Genomic DNA, 20,320 nt, shown 5'->3' with positions numbered 1-20,320 from the left:
CTGTATACAGAAAAAAAACATTTAAAATCAATGTTTATATGTCAACAGGGACCTTTGATCAGGTAGACCCGCTGTCGTATGTTTCTTTGGATACAACTATGTTTGTATGTAATGTTGTAATGTATTGTAATGTAATGTGTTCTATGTTTGTTGTATGTTTAGGTACAACTATGTTTGTTTACTACAAACTATCACAGGTAATTTTTATTTTGCTGAGGTGTATGGCAAGATGTCTTGTGATACAAATATACAACACAGAACAACCACCAGACTAGTGTCACACACGGAGAATTCCTGCTGTTCAATAACTCATGAACTCTCTGAATATCATCACAGGAGAAAGAATAAGATCCAAAAAGCCATAATGAGGATAGAATACTACCTCAAACTACTTGTAAATTGATAGCAGAGAATTCATGAAAGAAATGTGAAATATAAAAAGTTAACCTAGTTAACTTTGGGAGGACGACACGAACAATACCTACATCATTTCTAAAATATAATTATACTAGGGGGAAATGTATAAATCACATTTGCTTATGCAAATTTGAGAAATAGACAAATTTCAATGCTAGAACTTCGAAAACTTAATTGTATTACAGATAACCAAAATATGTAGCAAGAAGCTTTTAAAACAAACTTAGTTCCCATGAGTAACGATGCTTTACCGTATTCCCTTGTGGGGGGGGGGGGCTTTATTGAAAAACCCAGAGAAACTGTAATATGAAGGAAGTAGAAAGTAAGTTTAAGTTCTGTCAACAACTACAGCCCTGAGAAGACTATGTCTGCCACTGTCCCAGAGTTGGGAAACAAAACAATCTACCACGAGCACAGTGTTCACTTCAGGGAGCATTGTGTAGGCATTAGGTATAATGTAAAAGATCATAGAGTATACTACTTTTCTTTAAGTGTGTTTGGTATAAACTTTTATCTCGGATTTTTTTTTTATTGTTCAATTAGACAAAAAATTGAGATACAAATATATAAGAAATATTTTTTTATGTTAAATATTAAGGGAGATTTGGAACTTGAAAGTAGTAAATTTGTCATATTTTATTATTATGAATAATGGTTATCTTCCTAATTGTATAGGTCTAAATGTTCTTGAAAACTCTAGAAATATCTATAACATTAGTCTTTTGTATCCCGACCGTGGATTGTGGCGTCTACATATGCTACTATGCCGAAACCATTATGAAAGGGATGGATGTTAAGGACGAACCGTTTGATCTGAAAATTTATCGTATGGATATGCACCGAAAATTGGTTTCTGTATACGAAACTGATCTGACGAGCCCTTAAAAGCTCAACCCGTTTTCGCTATTCTCGCCCTCGGAAGGAATAGTGGAGAACAACGATGGAGATGATTGGGTGGAAGTAGTGAAGGATAGTTGAAGCTCTGCACCAAGGAGATGGTCCAGGTCCCATGATCGTAAAGGACTTGGAAAGACAGTTAGAGGAACAACCCCTCCAGAGTGAAATTTCGCCGGCCCCGTCTCAAGAGTCCGAAGATTGGCTTATGGTTAAGGTGGACGAGGCCACCAAAGATACTGTGGAAATGGACATAGAGGAAACAGCAACCCCGAACAACCCAGGCGAAGTCTCATATTGTGAAACAAACCCCGTCAATTAACTACTTTAATCAAACGTGTTCAAATTACTATATTAACTCAACTAAACTGTCACAAAAAATACATTTAAATCTTCATTATAATCAACATTAAATATAACTGTTATAACTTATATGATTGTCAAAATGACAATGAATTGTCGGGCGAGCGTGGCCTCAGTAATGTGTAAAATATGGTAATATACATCACAAAACAGCAATGGATGTCTGGGTGCTAGATTTACTGGTTCGTGCATTAACATATGTTTCCCTACAATGAATGTGCATAGTCACTTCTTTCAAAACGTATTGCATCCTCTCTGAGTTAGTATACTAGAAATATACAAATAATAATTAGCTCCAAGCAACGTAATAACAAATATCTTTCGTCTCGTAATCTTGATTTAACTTCTGTAAAGCAGCCATTGTAGACAAGCAAATCGACACGGTTTATAATTATTTACCACCAAAATTCGTAAACTTCCTTGCAGCGCAACTAAAAACTATGCAAAAAGATAGTATATGTTAGCACTATCTTTGGCGAGGTGATAAAACATTTCTCATTTATACATTTGGACTTTAATATAAACTTTTATAGAAACAGGCATACACGTTACTTGAAACTCGAATAAGCTATTGTCTCCGAATTTCGTGCAAAATTAGGTCTTGCAATTAAAAATATAGTTTTCTAGAATGTATCAATAGAGGTATATTTCTAACAACAACACTAACCCATATAACAACCTTTATCTTTGTTTGAGAAAATTCAATATCTAAATTTATAATATTTATTTCGGCTTTTTTCTTTTTTATTTGGAGTGCAACAATCAGTCCACAATAATATTTTATGTAATCTTTACGGAGATACAGGTGTTATTTTGTTAAAAATAAATTGGCTTACAAACTAGTGAACATTCAACAATTACCTAAATTAAATTATATCGATAGTTTTAATGCTGATTAAAATTTGTTTGTATGTTTGAAGACATATAGCAGGGCATGTTGGGGGCGTAATGGGTGAAAATGAAAATAATTAATAACTCGAAGGACCAGAACTAATTAATAGTTCAAGAGAAAAATAATTAAATTAGAGAAAATGGCGAATCTGCAATTTGAAGGGCACTGAGGTCCCGAGATGGAATAAAATGTCTTGTGAGGGGCAAATGAGATTAGTTTTAGAGTCTAATTAAAACACACACAAAACTTTAAGGTTGTACCTTGCGTCCAATTATCCAAAGGTGGAGAGTATGGCAGCGGCGTCGTCTATGGTGGAGCGAGGGCGGATGGCGGAGTCCTTAGACCGAGTGCTTCTGTTTTGTAGAATTTTGGAGAACGCAACGCACCCAAGTTCATAATCACAAAGAGCTCACTAATACGCGGAAGTCGCGGTGAAAACGTACGGAAAGTCTAGAAGTAATACACGGACGCGCACACACTGTCTTGAGGTTTGAAGAGTCTGAAAGCACTAGATCACAATTTAAGTAATTTAATCACAAACAAAAGGGGGAAATTAAAATGTATATATAGTTAAATGTACTATAGAGGAGAGGGAGGCCAGATATAATTAATCTATAGCCTAAAAATACGTTTAAGAGAGGTAAAATGGGCAATTAATGTCCCGAGATACGAGAAACGGAATACACCGTGAGTTATGGACGCCGACCGTGGACAGACAGACGCCGATCGCCGGCTTCACACTTTGAAAAATGCAATTGTGGTTTAGAGGGGTCTAGGAATTCGATGGCCAATAGGAAATGCGATTGAAGCAAACACGGCGTCAGGTGATTCATGGGTATGTAGTACAGGAAAATAGGCCTTACTGTGGCGGGAAATTCGAGCAGGCTTAGCAATCTCATTTGAATATTGAAAGCGGGAGTCTATTTACAATAAATTGGTACTGAGACTAAATAATATTACAATAAATGTGGTGATTTATATACACATTAGCATGATTAATTAACCAGTGACTTAATTAACATAATGATTAATTTCTAAATACTCTAAAAATATGAATACCGAACATTCCGGCCCCCTTGAAGCATTACAGCTTCAACAGACAATTAATTAAAAAACACAAGAGCAAACGTAAACCACACTTAAATCTAATATGTACATAGAGTAGGTTTCTTGGACTTAGTCTTCATTGCATGGCAGAGGGAAGACCTTGTGAACAGGCCGTGTGAAAGTCCCAGAAGCTGTCTTCACTGTGACGACTCGAACTGTTCCATCAGCGCCAGGGTGAGTGGAGACGATGCGTCCAAGAGGCCAGGTGAGTGGAGGTGAATTGGAGTGAATGAGCACCAAGTCTCCGGTCTTCAAATTCTCATGAGGGGTGGTCCACTTGGATCGCTGCTGGAGGGAGTGGAGATATTCAAGCTGCCAACGCCTCCAGATACGCTGGTGAAAAGCCTGGACAAGCTGCCACTGACGAAGACGATTGAAGGGCACTTCAGACAGGTGAGGTTCCGGCAGGGCAACTAATAAAGCTCCGATGAGGAAATGTCCAGGGGTCAGCACAGAAATTTCGGAAGGGTCTGAACTAAGAGCTGTAAGAGGGCGCGAGTTTAGCATTGCCTCTACTTGAATGGACAAAGTTTGAAATTGGGTTAAAGTTAAAATGGTTTCACCAATTACCCGTTTCAGATGGTATTTTGCACTTTTAACGGCACTTTCCCATAAGCCACCTTGATGAGGTGCAGAGGGGGGGTTGAAATGGAAGTTAATTCCTTTGGGGGTGGTGAAATGAACAATTTTGTCCTGCGAATCAGGTGCAAGGATGGTTTCACGGATTACCTTGCGTAATTCCGAGTTTGCACCAACAAAGTTGGTTCCGCAGTCAGAATACAGATCGGAACAGAGTCCGCGTCTCGACACAAAACGTGTGAGAGCGGCAATGAAGCCTGAGGTGGTAAGATCGGTGACTACCTCTATATGAATAGCTTTGGTAGCCATGCAGATAAAAATACACAAATAGACCTTAATCTGTCTAAGAGCTTTGAGACTGCAAACGCGAACACTAAATGGTCCGGCGTAATCTACGCCTGTAGATGAGAATGGACGAGTAGGATTGACCCGATGAGCAGGTAAATCACCCATTAGAGGAATTTTGTTTCGTGGTTTATTTTTAAAGCACACAAGACACTTAAATATGCGCGAGCGGATAACGCTCCTGGCCGATAGAATCCACACTTTTCGGGCGAGTAGTGATTGAGTTAGTTGCGGACCTGAGTGCAAGTGTACCTGGTGGTAAAAGTCTATAAGCAAATTCACTACAGTATGAGACTTGGGTAGAACAATAGGGTGACGTATGTCATGAGCAAGCGAACAATGTGACAATCGGCCACCGACGCGTATGAGACCATTAGGGTCGAGGAAGGGGGTGAGTTTCTGTAATTGTGCAGAACATACTGAGCCTTTGTTCAATAATTTAATATCCGCACTGAAATGGAGTTTTTGCACTAGTTTAAAAATTGTCACTTCCGCTAGATTTAATTCACTGAGTTTTAAGTGTCCAGAGAGTTTGTTTTTAGACCTGGAATAGTTTATGAATCGTAGTACATAAGCTAGCACACGGGTTAGTTTCAACCAAGATGAATATTTAGACAATAAGTCCCATTCCAAAGGGGCGACTGTTGCACTAAGTACACTAAGAGGAGTTTCTTTAATTTCGTCCGTGGGAGTGAGTTCAGACGGCGAAAAACATGAGGGGGGCCAGTTGGCCGCAGGGAGATGTAACCATGGTGGGCCAGTCCACCATAAGGGATGGTCAATGAGAGATGAGGCTAGAATTCCTCGTGAGGCACAATCAGCGGGGTTTTCCGTCCCTTTTATGTGCCGCCACTGATAACTGGGAATGATTTCTTGCACTTGGGCTACACGATTAGCCACAAAGGTCTTTAGTCTGTATGGAGGGGTTTGTAGCCAAGTAAGAACTACAGATGAGTCACTCCACAATACAGTGGTATTCGTAGTAAGAGAGTTAAATTGTTTTTCACAATAATGCACTAGTTTTGATAAGAGGTGAGCTGCACACAATTCCAAGCGGGGTAAAGTTACCTTTTTTAACGGGGCAACACGAGTCTTAGACAATATTTGTTTCACAATGACTGTTTTGTCACTAGATTCACACCGGAAATACACTACCGCGGCATAACCGCATTCCGATGCATCACAGAAACCGTGAAGCTCGATATCAGAGGAGTGAGCGAGCGGAAATGCTCGGGGGATCTTAATTTGACCGAGGTGGTCTTTAGTGTTGCTAGTGAACACATGCCACTTATGTGCGAGATCAGAAGGGAGAGGGTCGTCCCAATCAAGACCTTGAGTCCATAGTAATTGCATGAAGCATTTTGCTACCATGATTAATGGGGACAAAAATCCACAGGGGTCATATAGTTTGGCAATAAAGCTGAGCACGGAGCGCTTAGTCAGCTTTTCAGACGGGGGGTTGAAAGCGTAACAGAAACAGTCTTCTTCAGGAGACCAATGGAGACCTAGGATGGAGTACTGGGGAAGCTGAGCGTCTTGCAGGAAACTTGGAGTCTCTAGATGTTCCGAAGGAAATTTTTCTAGAAGAGCAGAGGAGTTGGAGGCCCACTTGCGAAGTTCAAAGCCACCACGATGTAGAAGTTGGATAAGTTGGTCCTGTAGTTCAAGAGCAGCCTCAACGGAGTCAGCACCCGTGATAATGTCGTCCACGTAGGTGTGATGACGTAGAGAGTGAGAAGCCTGAGGGAAGGCATCACCTTCGTCTTCCGCTAACTGCATTAAAGTTTTAATAGCAAGGTAGGGGGAGCTGTTCATGCCGTAGGTGACGGTAGTAAGTTGAAACGTAGAGATTTCCTTTGAAGGGTCGTCACGCCACAGAATCAGTTGAAACTTTTGATCGTCAGGGTGCACTTGTATTTGGCGGTACATTTGCCGAATGTCACATGAAAACACAATTTTATGAGAGCGGAAGTTCAAAATTACGTCACAAATGTCAGTTTGTAATTTACGTCCTGTCAAAAGAATATCGTTTAAGGAGTGACCGGAACTGGTTTTGCTACTGGCGTCAAACACTGTCCTTAAATTGGTCGTGCTAGAGTCCTTCAGTACCCCATGATGAGGTAGGAAGTAGTGTGGGTGTATGTCTTCAACAAAATCTAGTTTTGTCATATGGCCGAGAGTTTGATATTCAGACATGAACGTCTTATACAAGTGTGAAAAATGGGGTTGAGCTTTAAATTTCTGCTCAATAGACAACAAGCGCTTTTCAGCAATGGGCCTAGATTGGCCTAGAATGGAGGGGTCCGTCTTGAACGGAAGTCGCACAACATAACGACCTGATTGATCACGAGAGTGTGATTTTTTATAGTATTCATCACAAAGAAGCTCTTCCTGTGACTTAACCTGGAAGTGAGGGGGTTCCTCCTGTTGCCAAAAACGTTGCAGGGAAGAGTGTAGTGAATTATCACTAACAGAGAGAAGAGAGATTGCAAAACCTGACACGGGTTCCGAGTTAGTTGCACAGGGAGCTTTACCCATCAGAATAAAGCCAAGATGAGTACCTATCACATGAGGCATGTGCGTGCCGAGGGAGTAACTTTCATGAGTCCAGAGGAGGGGTAGCAGAGAACTACCTATAAGCACGTCAATGCCACCAGGCAAGTGAAAAGTAGGATCAGCTAGAACATAGGGCTTGATTTTTGTTAGCACTTCCGGTGATATAGGGGAGCGAGGTAAGTCGACGGAAATCTTATCAAGAATATGGAATTGATGGTCAGTGGCTATTACTCGACCTGAGAGAGTTTCAAGATTCAAGTAAGTTGACCCTTTAGTACAGGAAGCCATTTGAGAAAGACCAGATATTTTGAGTTGAGAAGACTGGCGTTTTATATTCAGGAGATTCGCAGCGCGTTCTGAGAGCAGATCACACATACTGCCAGTATCTAGTAGAGCACGAAACACATGAGAGATACCCTGAGGGGAAGTCAACTTGACCAAGGCGGTGCCGAGTAATACAGTATAATTACCCGAAGTCGTACATGAGTTATTTTGGGCAGAATAATTGCTTACATCCGCGACAGTGGCGGAGATAGAGGCTTGTGAATTAACATCACCAGTCTGAGTGTGAGATGGACCTGAAGTGGTCGGGGAAGTTCTTTGACCTTGAGGTCGAAAAGACATCTGAGAGGTTTGATTATTATCACCAAGGTGTAAGAGAGAGTGGTGTCGCTGTTTACATGTGCGACAAGTGAACTGAGAGCGGCATTCTTTGGAGCTATGTTCACCCAAGCAAGAAAAACAACGATTATGTTTTTTAACAATGGCGTGTCGCTCTCGAGGAGATTTATTTTGAAATACGTCACAAGTGTAAACTTTGTGATCATTTTTGTTACAAACAAAACATTTGTTATAGACATGACTATTTTTAGTCTGAGAGCTATGAGAGGGGGGAGCATTAGATCTCGAAGTAGCTAACATGGCTAGGCCTACGTCAGACCGGAAATGCACCTTTTTTGGTATGGTTTTGTGAGGTGAAGGTTGAACGCTTCTGTGGGCCGATGACATGTTATGTATGTTAGCATCTTCTGTCTGCGAACATTCTTGGTTAAGAAATTTTATTATTTCACCAATTTCTGGTAATGAATGAGTAACTGGATCTTCGGTTTGACTGGAACGGAACGATTCAAGTTTTTTACGTAGTTCCTGGTCCATTTTACGCAAAAGGAGTGCGGACAATAGGGGGTTGTTGTCACTAACGTCACAATTTAATGCCTTAAGAGCTTGTGTGTGTTCCGTAAACAGGTTTACAAATTGGCGCAAACCTTTGAGTGAAGTTGCCGTAATGTTTGGCAGGTCCAACAATTGGTTAAGATGCAATGATTGCAATCTTCGATTGTTGTGATATCTGTCACGTAACAATTCATAGGCGACTAGATAATTAGGAGCGGTGAGATTTAAACTCCTTATTAAATTGAGAGGCTCTCCATTTAAGACAGAGAGTAAGTACTGGAATTTCATAACAGAGGATAATGAAGCATTACGGTGGATTGCAGTGTCAAAAAGATTGATAAAACTTGTCCACGTTAATGGATCGCCAGAGAATTTTTGTAAGTCCAGTTTAGGTAATCGTACTTGTGAGCTTGGATGAGTTTCTGAAACAGAAAACGATTCACTGAACGCGGAAGGGGTTTTTGGTGGTTCTGAGGGAACCAGGGTTTCAATCGTAGCTTGAATGTGAGAGAACATGTCTTCAATAGCATCTTGATCATTGGAAAGAGTCTTATCATCGATCCCTTCATCTTCCAGAACGAAGGCACGTTGAAGGTTATTTTCAAATTCACTGCGTTTCTTTTTTATTTCCAACGCGTAAGCGGATAATTTCTTAAGTTGTAATGGTGTTAGAGGGTCGATTTGAGTTGATAATTCATCTACTGTAGCCTTAAGTTTTTCAAAACGTGATTTAATCAGCGCCGTAGAACGGGTGTAGATTGCGGACTTAAAATCAGATGCTTTAGGAGGCATTGTGAAGTGTTCACTTGAAAGTATTCACACGAAAATGGAAGTTGTGGGTACACAAAAGGCTTGTAGCTAGGCCTATGAATGGTATTAGCTTAACAATGTAGTAATTAATTGTCCGCTGAATAATATAGAGACAAAATATTATAAATATCTAAAACATATATCCACCTACTTTGTAGCTTAATTGAGGCAAATAGTGAAAAACACTAAGTTATCAACACGTTAAATAGCAATAAAATATTTTTAAATGAGTGTGGCAGGTTTAATTCGATTTTCAAACTATAAATCAACAATTGAGCTTAGTTGAAAGTATTCAAGTACGGTAAAAATAATGCACAATAAAACAAGAGATATGATAGAACAAATGAATGAGTCACATGAAAGTTCACCGTTATTTACAAAAATAATAAATGGATCTAAATAAGTTTAATGAGAGTAGGCCTTATTTAATGAAACAGTGTAGAATAATCCTTAGTAAACAAGAATTGCAACATAAAGAGTAAGTTATTACCCTAATAAATGAGAAAGGAACATAAAATTATAACCATCAATGAAATATGAATCACAATACAAATACGCTAGCTAACAGTTTTGTTTATATGTACAACACTAGTAATAAGAACCAGTAAAAACGGTTATTTTGAACTATTTATTAAAATGTTAATTGACAAGATAAAATTACCTTAAATATAATATCGCACGTTTGTCAACCAAAATTACAGAGATGAACTAATTTAACTTTACTTCATTTAAAATCAAAATTCAGAAAGCATAAACAATGTTAAATAACAATGACAAATTATTGTTTATTTAGTATGATATTCAAAAGAGCAATATTGATTCAAAGAATAATAGTAAATACCTAATAATAACCTAATAGTTGGTTATTAATAATATCAATCAACCTTATTACACAATACACCTTAAATGAGAAAATGTAAACAACAACAAACGCTGTACAGTGAGTGACAGTTGAGATATGCGTCTGCTACTAGTGTCGGCCGTCTGCACGCGACTAAATCCCGCAACTAAAACTAAATCCCGTTTTCGGGATAAAAAAGCCAAGTAGGGAAAAATTGTCTACTACTAGAGAGAACAGCAAATTGTACATGATTATGATTGTGACCTGCGCAGACGCGCGAGTGGAGAGAGATTGCTAAACCACGCCCACGAACGGAACGAACGCCAGCCGATATTTTACCAATATGGCGAAAATTGAAAATTGCAGATCGCTAAAAATATGGTTGATGATGAAAATTGGCTGAAATTAATTACCACAGGACTTTAGACAATGAATCCGGCTCGAAGGACCAAATGTTGGGGGCGTAATGGGTGAAAATGAAAATAATTAATAACTCGAAGGACCAGAACTAATTAATAGTTCAAGAGAAAAATAATTAAATTAGAGAAAATGGCGAATCTGCAATTTGAAGGGCACTGAGGTCCCGAGATGGAATAAAATGTCTTGTGAGGGGCAAATGAGATTAGTTTTAGAGTCTAATTAAAACACACACAAAACTTTAAGGTTGTACCTTGCGTCCAATTATCCAAAGGTGGAGAGTATGGCAGCGGCGTCGTCTATGGTGGAGCGAGGGCGGATGGCGGAGTCCTTAGACCGAGTGCTTCTGTTTTGTAGAATTTTGGAGAACGCAACGCACCCAAGTTCATAATCACAAAGAGCTCACTAATACGCGGAAGTCGCGGTGAAAACGTACGGAAAGTCTAGAAGTAATACACGGACGCGCACACACTGTCTTGAGGTTTGAAGAGTCTGAAAGCACTAGATCACAATTTAAGTAATTTAATCACAAACAAAAGGGGGAAATTAAAATGTATATATAGTTAAATGTACTATAGAGGAGAGGGAGGCCAGATATAATTAATCTATAGCCTAAAAATACGTTTAAGAGAGGTAAAATGGGCAATTAATGTCCCGAGATACGAGAAACGGAATACACCGTGAGTTATGGACGCCGACCGTGGACAGACAGACGCCGATCGCCGGCTTCACACTTTGAAAAATGCAATTGTGGTTTAGAGGGGTCTAGGAATTCGATGGCCAATAGGAAATGCGATTGAAGCAAACACGGCGTCAGGTGATTCATGGGTATGTAGTACAGGAAAATAGGCCTTACTGTGGCGGGAAATTCGAGCAGGCTTAGCAATCTCATTTGAATATTGAAAGCGGGAGTCTATTTACAATAAATTGGTACTGAGACTAAATAATATTACAATAAATGTGGTGATTTATATACACATTAGCATGATTAATTAACCAGTGACTTAATTAACATAATGATTAATTTCTAAATACTCTAAAAATATGAATACCGAACAGGGCATGTGAGCTTACATTAAACCTTATTAATAAAGAGCATATAAGTGGAATATAACTTCACCTCAAAGAACAGCTAATGCCATTGATTGGTTTCCACTAACTACTTGTTAATTACAGGAATACTTGTTCATAACATTTCAAGTTTCAGTAGCATTAATTATATCACTCTTGGTATCTTCTCTTATTCACTTTTCAGTTTTTTAATATTATTAATTTTGTGTATAAAAGCTTGTTCTTAACTTGGAAAACAATTATAGATGTAATATATAAAAATAAAACACATATTCTCTAAAATAAACATTTTCTTTTATTTATTAACTGACTCATTTTCATTTATAAACTCTACTTAGAGCTAAGCCATTTCATTGTTCTTGAGAAATGCGAAATAAACTGATTGTCATAAACTGTACAATATCTTGATTTAAAATCTGATATTATTATTTATGTTTTTATTGCAACTGTTTGTAAATGTATTACCCCACAATATTTAAAACATTGTCAGGCGTGTAGATAAAATATCAACTGTTCCTACTGTTAAGCTGTGTTTACTGTTTGAGTATTCGAGTGGTTGTCGGGGGTGGTCAAACACATAAGCCCTAGTAACATAAGCCTCTTTCACAGCAGCTCGAATTCAACGTCCGTGTGCATAACCTCAGTGATGGTTTTCAAATCGCCGTGCTCAATGAAGTTTTATACTTAAAGTAAATGGTTTTATAAACAAGCTCTATCTATTTGATCGTTGAAATTTCTCCCGTGACGTTGTTTATTGTCTGAAGGCGAGAATGCGTATTTACTCATTGGAAACCTGTGTGCGTATCATTCTATTAAACACTTCGGTGCCGATATTTAAGGTGTAAGAAGAGGCAGTCACAATTAACAGTAAAATGCATTGCAATTTAACTATTCGTCCCATTATAATACATCATTATAATACATTATAATAAATCTTAATCACAGTGACTCTTTTGTCTATTACATTATACGTATACACCATATTACGACAACATATTCCAATTGACGTTGTCATAAACAATGTACTGTAGTGGTGAAAATAGGAAGTCCTACAATACACATCACGATGCTGTTTAAAAATTTTTTGCATATATTACAAAATATAAGGCTCAAACATTGAATCCCCATGAAATTAACTATTAATTTTTATGGTGAAAGAAACTAAACAGCGTATTATTTATTTTTAGAAAAGGTATCTTTTTATCTGCACACAAATTCTCTAGGATTTTCTTCATCGTAAATTATACAGATGCCTATACTATACAATTTGAATCCTTTAACTAGTTTATGTGCAAACGTCTGCTGAGTGTCTTAAGTAGGTGCTGAATGTCCTATTCGTGATAGCCTATTATCTACATTACACATACAAGAATGAATTCAAATCCACCACAATGCAGCAGTAGGAAGACACAGATACCAGCACCATTGGCGACTGGTCACTGGAATAATTGAATTTGTCATTGTTGTCGTGTCAAACTCCAACATTGGAAACGTGATAAGAACTTTTTCAATCTCTGTGGAATTTATGAGATGTAAAATTTGCCATTGGTGATAATTTTTACGCCAACTGTTCCTATTCTTGGTTGTAATTCTTTCAGTCCTTTAGACAAAATTTTTAACGATAACAAGATATAAACATAAAGGATGGAAAAACTCATCGAGTAGTAATGATTGTGTCTTTGTATATAACACTAGAGGTCAACAACTATTACAAAGCATACAATTTTATGTAAAGCGACTTATCAAACAAAGCACATAGTATGTTTTTAAATACATAACTAGTTTTTTATTTTACCAAACAATTTATTTAATTAAAATTTCTGCTTAAATTTCAACGCTGGCTGTATCTTAAGTGCATAAAAATGTTTATTCCTAGACTTATATCCTGTTTCAATTTTAAAAGAATTTGCAATTTAGTAAGTGTTAGTTTCGTACAATGTTATATTAACGGGAGTTTAGTTGCAGCGTGTAAGACAATACGCCGGAAGGGGTGTCGCTGGTTCGAGAAAATTTGCCTGATATATCGTATCCATGCAGTCAAGATTGGCCTGTCTCAGTGACGTACAATGTTAAGAACCACTAAAGTCAACACACATACTACTATTCTACGGTGACGGACAGCTAAGGCATTGAAAGTATCGTTTATAATTAAGTTAGGAATTTAAGTATACCTAAATTGTCTGTAAACCTAATGATGCAGTCGATGGAATGGAAAAACTCACAATACCTCACAATTTTACAAGCTACTTTCTACAATAGAAAGCCCACAACAAAGGTCGCTGAACCCTCAATAATAAAGCCCTGTTGACTTGGTCCAACAATAAGGCTATACAGAGCAGTGAGGGTTGGCTTAAGAATCCCAGAATGGTTCAATTTAGTTTTAGCATTACATTATACTCGATTAAGTGACTGATTATTTATTTACAAGTTATATTAAACATTCTTTACAATCTCAAATTTCCGCAAGTTGAACCAAATACATCGTTTGCGGGGACTCGAGTTCATATAAAAAGCTTTTGTAGAATTTATTACATGCTTTTAGAATTCTAACAGCAACAGCAAAGGTAAATTTAATATAATTTAAGTTCTTGAAACCAGTATAGCAAAAGGTATTATGCCCTAAATAGATTGACGATAAGTAAAATGCTAAGCGAATTAAAATGATTGGTGTATTGTTGTAAGCTTTCATTTCGAAAGCACGTAAAGTTGAAAACTTAATAGGGTTTGAACAAGAAAAAAAAACTTTGGTTTTGGTTTCATTAAACCGATAAAATATTCAAAATTTTTAAAAAAAGGTCAAATTAACAACGAGAAAAAAGGAACGAGAGATTAAAGGAAAGAACAAACTGTTTCAATCATAAGCAAATTAGTTTTTGAAGAGCTAATATTAATAATATTGTTTACAAATTATTACCAAGTTGAAATACAATACAAATCTAAATAAAATAACTATAACCATTTTCTTAAATGGCGGATTTTGTTCTATGTAACTGGCGTTTACTATTAACCTCAGATTCAACAATATAAAATAAAAGAACTATTTCTAAGACAGTAAACTTACCAAAACTGTTTGTGGCCACCATTCTTAAGTTTCTGAGGCCATATAGAGTTAGTTCTTCGGGACCATACAAAATCACACACGCACACACATGTAGAAGACACTATTGTTTTCTTTCTCTTTCCTTCAGTAGATTCATGACAGTGTTTAGATTCATGCTAAGATGATTATGCGGAGTTTAGAGTCTTTGCCTAGTGGATGGATATTTTATAAGGTTAGTTCTACACTACTTTCTTTCTAAATAGATAATGTACTACAATACCGCTCTAAATATTTCACAAAGTTTCAATTTAAGTATGTGGCAATGAAAGAGTTAAAGTTTCACACTGTACTTGTCCTATTCGAAGAGGTCAGGAGGACGGGCTATTAAATACTCAAGTGCTCCATATGAACTTTACATTGTTTATTAGAATGATAATAATTGTATACAAGGTTCAAAAAGGTGCAAATCCAATCGTGTAACTCAATACATTTCTTACCATGTGTTGTGCGTCGTTAGAATAACTACAACAGGTTAATCCATTTGAAAAATGCAAACAATAATGCGTTAGCCATTTATTTGTTTTATAACAAAACAAACCCATGAAATCTAAGCTTAAATATGATCAAGTTTTAGGCTTATTTGATGAAGTAATTAAACCTCTTCCTTATGAACAATATTTCGGTAATAGCTGCTCCTTAGTTAATACATATGTATTCATGCAAGAATACTGCACACTTATTTTGGTGTTGTGAGTTTAGTTTTTTTAAAGAAATCACAAAGCAATTGATTAAGAATGGGATCCACATGAAGGAATAAAACCAATGTAATAAATAAAATCTCTAGTCTAAATTTTCAAAGATATGCGAATTATTTAAATACAATACTCCTGTCATCTACATCAAATAAGAATAGTTTAATCGTAATATAGATTTAAAGGTGTAACTTTAATATGCATTAATAAAATTGTCGTTAATCACTCAATAAACATAAACATAGCTTTAATATGTGTAGGCCTAAATCATTGCAGTTTTACGTGAAAGGATTTAAAAAACTTAAAAGCAATGGTTACCTTTGACTAAAAGTGTGCAGGGCTCTGACTCTGTAAAAAGGTAATCAAAAAGGTAACTCATAATTATATTAGTTAAGCAAATTACAACCTCTGTTAATTGTTGCGATTTCCAAGGTATTTAACGCTCATACAAGTGCCATAATTGTCAACAGTGCCATTGGAATAGTAAACCCTTGCTTGTCATTGCAAAATGTTAACAACACCAATTAGTCTGCCACAATGTTGCTAAATTAAAATGGTTTAATTTTATTGTATAATTTTTCACAATTTATCAATTTATGTCTTATTAAAGCGATAATAGGAATATTTAGTAAAAAGTGTCAACTTGATTTACTACTAAAAGTAGTTTTACTTGTTACTCCATATGATTGATATTCAGGCTTACAAGTTGAATAAAGTTGAAGAGATTTGAATTAGTTGCGTTCAGTTTCTCAGCCAATTAGAAGTCAGAATTGTGTTGACGTCACCGCGTCCCCGTCCTCCCGCCAACGGTGCCTCCAGCTACACTCAACTCCAGTCGGAGTCGCCATCTTGCTTGTTGTGATCTTCGGTTCGGAACTGAGTTGTGTTTTTGGTAGTTGCGATTGCGAATCTTCATGAAAGACCTTGTAATTTAATCACTACAGTTACAGCACAAGATCACGGTAAGTGGTTGAATCATATTTATACATTAAGTTTAAGCTTATTTAATTTAATAACAGATGTTGGCGTTGTTTCTGTTTGAGGTTACAAGGAACCGGTAACAAAGCAAAACTAACTTCTTACTGAAATTTTCATACGTGAATCTTTTACTAGGCCTAATGCCTGATATTATTTATGATTACATCTTGGTTATTATTCTAACAGCCATATCATTGTTTTAGATAATTTAATTATTTTAGGCTAGGTACTTAATTCATCGCTGAAAATTGGTTAGGCTAATTTACTAGGTGTAAGACTTAATTATGCCTTTTCAACTGAGACTCATATCTTAAATAAAATCCAACTTCCAAGGCCTAATAATCTAGCGTATGAAGTAAAATACTAAATAGTGTAATCCTAGGCTATGTTTCTTTCAAAAACAACGTATAACCATAGATGAAGTAATATAATTATTACTTAATTATATTACTTCATCTATGGTATAACTTAGGCTAGGTCTGTGGCCTAGAGCCATAGGTGGGCTACTAAGTTTTATCAAGATATAAAAAGCCTAAGTTATAGGCTACTCTTTCACTGATATCACATATTTATGTTAAGTTCAACTCTTCAACATAATTTTATGGTAGGCTAGTAACAGATTTAAAGTCAAGTACCTACCGTAACTTAGGCTAGGCCTGATAAGTACAGTAACTTAATTAACCAACCCAATACGGGTAGACTATGTGGTGCACAACAGCTATTGACTAGGCCCTACCAGTACTTCATTCGATAGTAACAAATACAGTACTTAAGTTATGATTGCCTAATACAGATCCTTCAAAAATGTTGGCGGGGTATTATTGAACTTATAATTAGTCTACAGTCATGCAGCCATTAAATTACGTTTAAGTTATTACCTAAGTTATCTCATTCAAGTTTCAGTAATGGTTCTAGTTGGGATGACCCAACTCTTTTACTACAGTAGACCCCCTAACCAACCTCGTATTAACCGATAATCGGATTATCCGCCTTCGATCGTAAAATAATACAGTTTGTTAACCGACCTTGCTTTGAGAGCAGTTCGGTTTAACCGCCGCTTTCTTAGGAATCTCGGCATTTCCGCTCCCACGCTGGGCGATGAGAACTGAACCATAGGCCTACGCTTATCTCCACAGGATATGACTAAGATTAAGTTATTTTGTATTGATCACAAAAAATATAGCATATTGCTAGTTTGTTATTTAAATTCATTGTTAAGCCCCTGAGCTGTATATATTATTGTAAGACTAGATTACTTACGTCAATAGCTCATTGAATTTCATTTAATGTTTCAGTACATGTTTCGACACATTGTCATCCTCAGCTGAGTACTAGTGAAGTTTTTATTCACCATATGGTTTCGTCAATGTTCAATTAAATAACACATAACACAAATACGACACGACACGGAACATATACATTTAAAACACGTAAAGCTTTAGATATGCAGGCCTGCTCGAACAAAACACACGGTCACGCCGCGGGTCGGGGACAGACTCTGTCCCCCCCCCCCCAGTCTGTCCCCGACCCGCGGCGTGACCGTGTGTTTTGTTCGAGCAGGCCTGCATATCTAAAGCTTTATGTGTTTTAAATGTATATGTTCCGTGTCGTGTCGTATTTGTGTTATGTGTTATTTAATTGAACATTGACGAAACCATATGGTGAATAAAAACTTCACTAGTACTCAGCTGAGGATGACAATGTGTCGAAACATGTACTGAAACATTAAATGAAATTCAATGAGCTATTGACGTAAGTAATCTAGTCTTACGCTAGTTTGTTATCTTTGCGGAAAATCTATAGCATCGTAAAGTGCGTTACAATTTTGAGAACTGATTATCTTATCGCTGGAGTAAACAAACAACACAACTTGTAGGGAGGGCAGGGAAGGGGGGTTAACAACTCCAAGGTCAAGATAGTTTTTGTGCCTCGAGCCTCCAGTGTGATGCTATAAATATAAACATCCTGTCTTGTAACAAAATGGTTGTTTGTATCTTTAATTTAAACAAAAGGTTCTGTACTGTATGGATTTGGAAAGCATCAATTAATACATTACAGTACCAAAGTTATTAAAATGGGAATTTTTATTGACTCTTGCCTATAATATATTCCACTGAAGGTAGGCCTATTTGGTTTAATCGTGTTTTGTGTTTATTTTTTGACTTTTCTATCAATACGAAAAAGGAGATAAGAGTAGTTTATTTTACAAATAATGCAAGTATGACTTCAAAATAATGATTATATAATTCCAAATAATTAGCACTTCATTATGTTATGATTTTAGGGATTGCCCGTTTTAACCGATCTTTTGGGTTATCCGACCTAGGTCCGGTCCCATTAGGGTCGGTTAAGAGGGGGTCTACTGTATAGCCTAGGCTAATTTTATTTTGATTAGAAGGCAATGACTGAATTTTTAACCCTCCGAGTGTCATCCTTTATGTTTTAGAAGAATCATATTGTTTTATTGCAACATACGAGAATACGGTATTGTTGTCTTCTCATGGTACTGTTCAGGGCAGGTCACAAAATTTGTCTGCTGGAAAATCTTGTGGCACATGAATCTCATAAACATTCTGCAAAAAATGAGTTGCCATCAAGTGTCTTGTCAAAGCTCGGCAGATTTGAGATTCAACTGTTAAATTTAGGAGACCACCGTTTTTCCAAGGGTTTCGGTTTGACGCTGAAGCTTAAACTATATGGTACAATGGTAATTAGAGTGCATAGTTCAGCATTTTGGTTGAAACTGAGATTCAACGGTAATTGGAACGCGGTTATCGGTTTTCTGAGCACTTGTCCTATAAAAACCAAATACTATCAGGATTTTTTTGCTATTACAGATCTCTACGTATCTCCACAACATTAGACTTGATCAACTGAGGAATACTGTATTGAGTTTGTTTGTATTGAAGTTGCATTTATGTATAAATATTAGAGTACTAGACCATATTAATATTTATGGTATGTCTATATTTTTTGCAGTTAGTTGCAGTTCAGAAAGTATTTGGCCACCAAAAAGCTACGGAAGCCAAATTTGCCACCACCGTCGGAAAGTGGTTGCAGCAGGCCAAAACACGTGTTGACAGAAGGTGAAAACTCATTAGTTTGGTTAGGTTACCAAAGTTGTAAATGCCTAAATAAGACATTCAGTAATTTTGAACACTCACAAAAATAGTCTCTTATTAAATTTTAAATATATTTTTCCATAATTCGCATTTGCCACATGTTTTATTATTCTAAGCACGGGATGGTTAATAATGCGATTAGCTAAATATAATTATGAGGGGAACAATAAACTATTTGTAATTTTAGAAGTCATACTCCTTCTGTAATGACGTGGTTCAGTTATTGTGTTATATTTTATAAATCAGGTAAAAAATGAAGGTTAGATGTTTATTGCCTATTATCGTTTCAAGTTTGTGACGCATATCATAGGTAAAAACCACTTATCGAAACTCTCGCCTGGGTGGACAGGATGAGTGCGAGGTACAGTAGTAGGTCGAGGCACGGGACATTTTTGCACCCTTATGGTGTCGGACGCAAATATATTAATTTAACTGCCTCGCCTGGGTGGACAGGATGAGTGCGAGGTACAGTAGTAGGTCGAGGCACGGCACATTTTTGCACCCTTATGGTGTCGGACGCAAATATATTAATTTAACTGCCTCGCCTGGGTGGACAGGATGAGTGCGAGGTACAGTAGTAGGTCGAGGCACGGCACATTTTTGCACCCTTATGGTGTCGGACGCAAATATATTAATTTAACTGCCTCGCCTGGGTGGACAGGATGAGTGCGAGGTACAGTAGTAGGTCGAGGCACGGCACATTTTTGCACCCTTATGGTGTCGGACGCAAATATATTAATTTAACTGCCTCGCCTGGGTGGACAGGATGAGTGCGAGGTACAGTAGTAGGTCGAGGCACGGCACATTTTTGCACCCTTATGGTGTCGGACGCAAATATATTAATTTAACTGCAATTTCATTTTGATCTTAATTGCCAATTAAGTAAAGGCTGTGATAGACTGTTTTAGGAGTTATACCAGACAATCACAGACTTTTACCGTTAGCACGTTAAACTAGCGTTGT

The 20,320-nt window shown here is 37.1% G+C and overlaps 1 protein-coding gene across 1 annotated transcript; it reads right to left on the bottom strand.

Moving 5' to 3' along the window:
* Positions 1 to 4,821: 4,821 nt before the first annotated feature.
* Positions 4,822 to 6,526, bottom strand: LOC128984109 (uncharacterized). The gene is made up of 2 exons (XM_054403393.1): positions 5,666 to 6,526; positions 4,822 to 4,863 (listed from the first exon to the last, which is right to left on the bottom strand). Exons 1-2 carry the CDS (start codon positions 6,524 to 6,526, stop codon positions 4,822 to 4,824), a joined length of 903 nt encoding a protein of 300 aa, XP_054259368.1.
* Positions 6,527 to 20,320: the final 13,794 nt, after the last annotated feature.

Source organism: Macrosteles quadrilineatus, unplaced genomic scaffold (assembly GCF_028750875.1).
Source record: "Macrosteles quadrilineatus isolate MER2022 unplaced genomic scaffold, UCM_ALF_1.0 Scaffold_2__2_contigs__length_208266976, whole genome shotgun sequence".
NCBI classification, from domain to species: domain Eukaryota; kingdom Metazoa; phylum Arthropoda; class Insecta; order Hemiptera; family Cicadellidae; genus Macrosteles; species Macrosteles quadrilineatus.
This window is presented reverse-complemented; position numbering and strand designations above follow the sequence as displayed.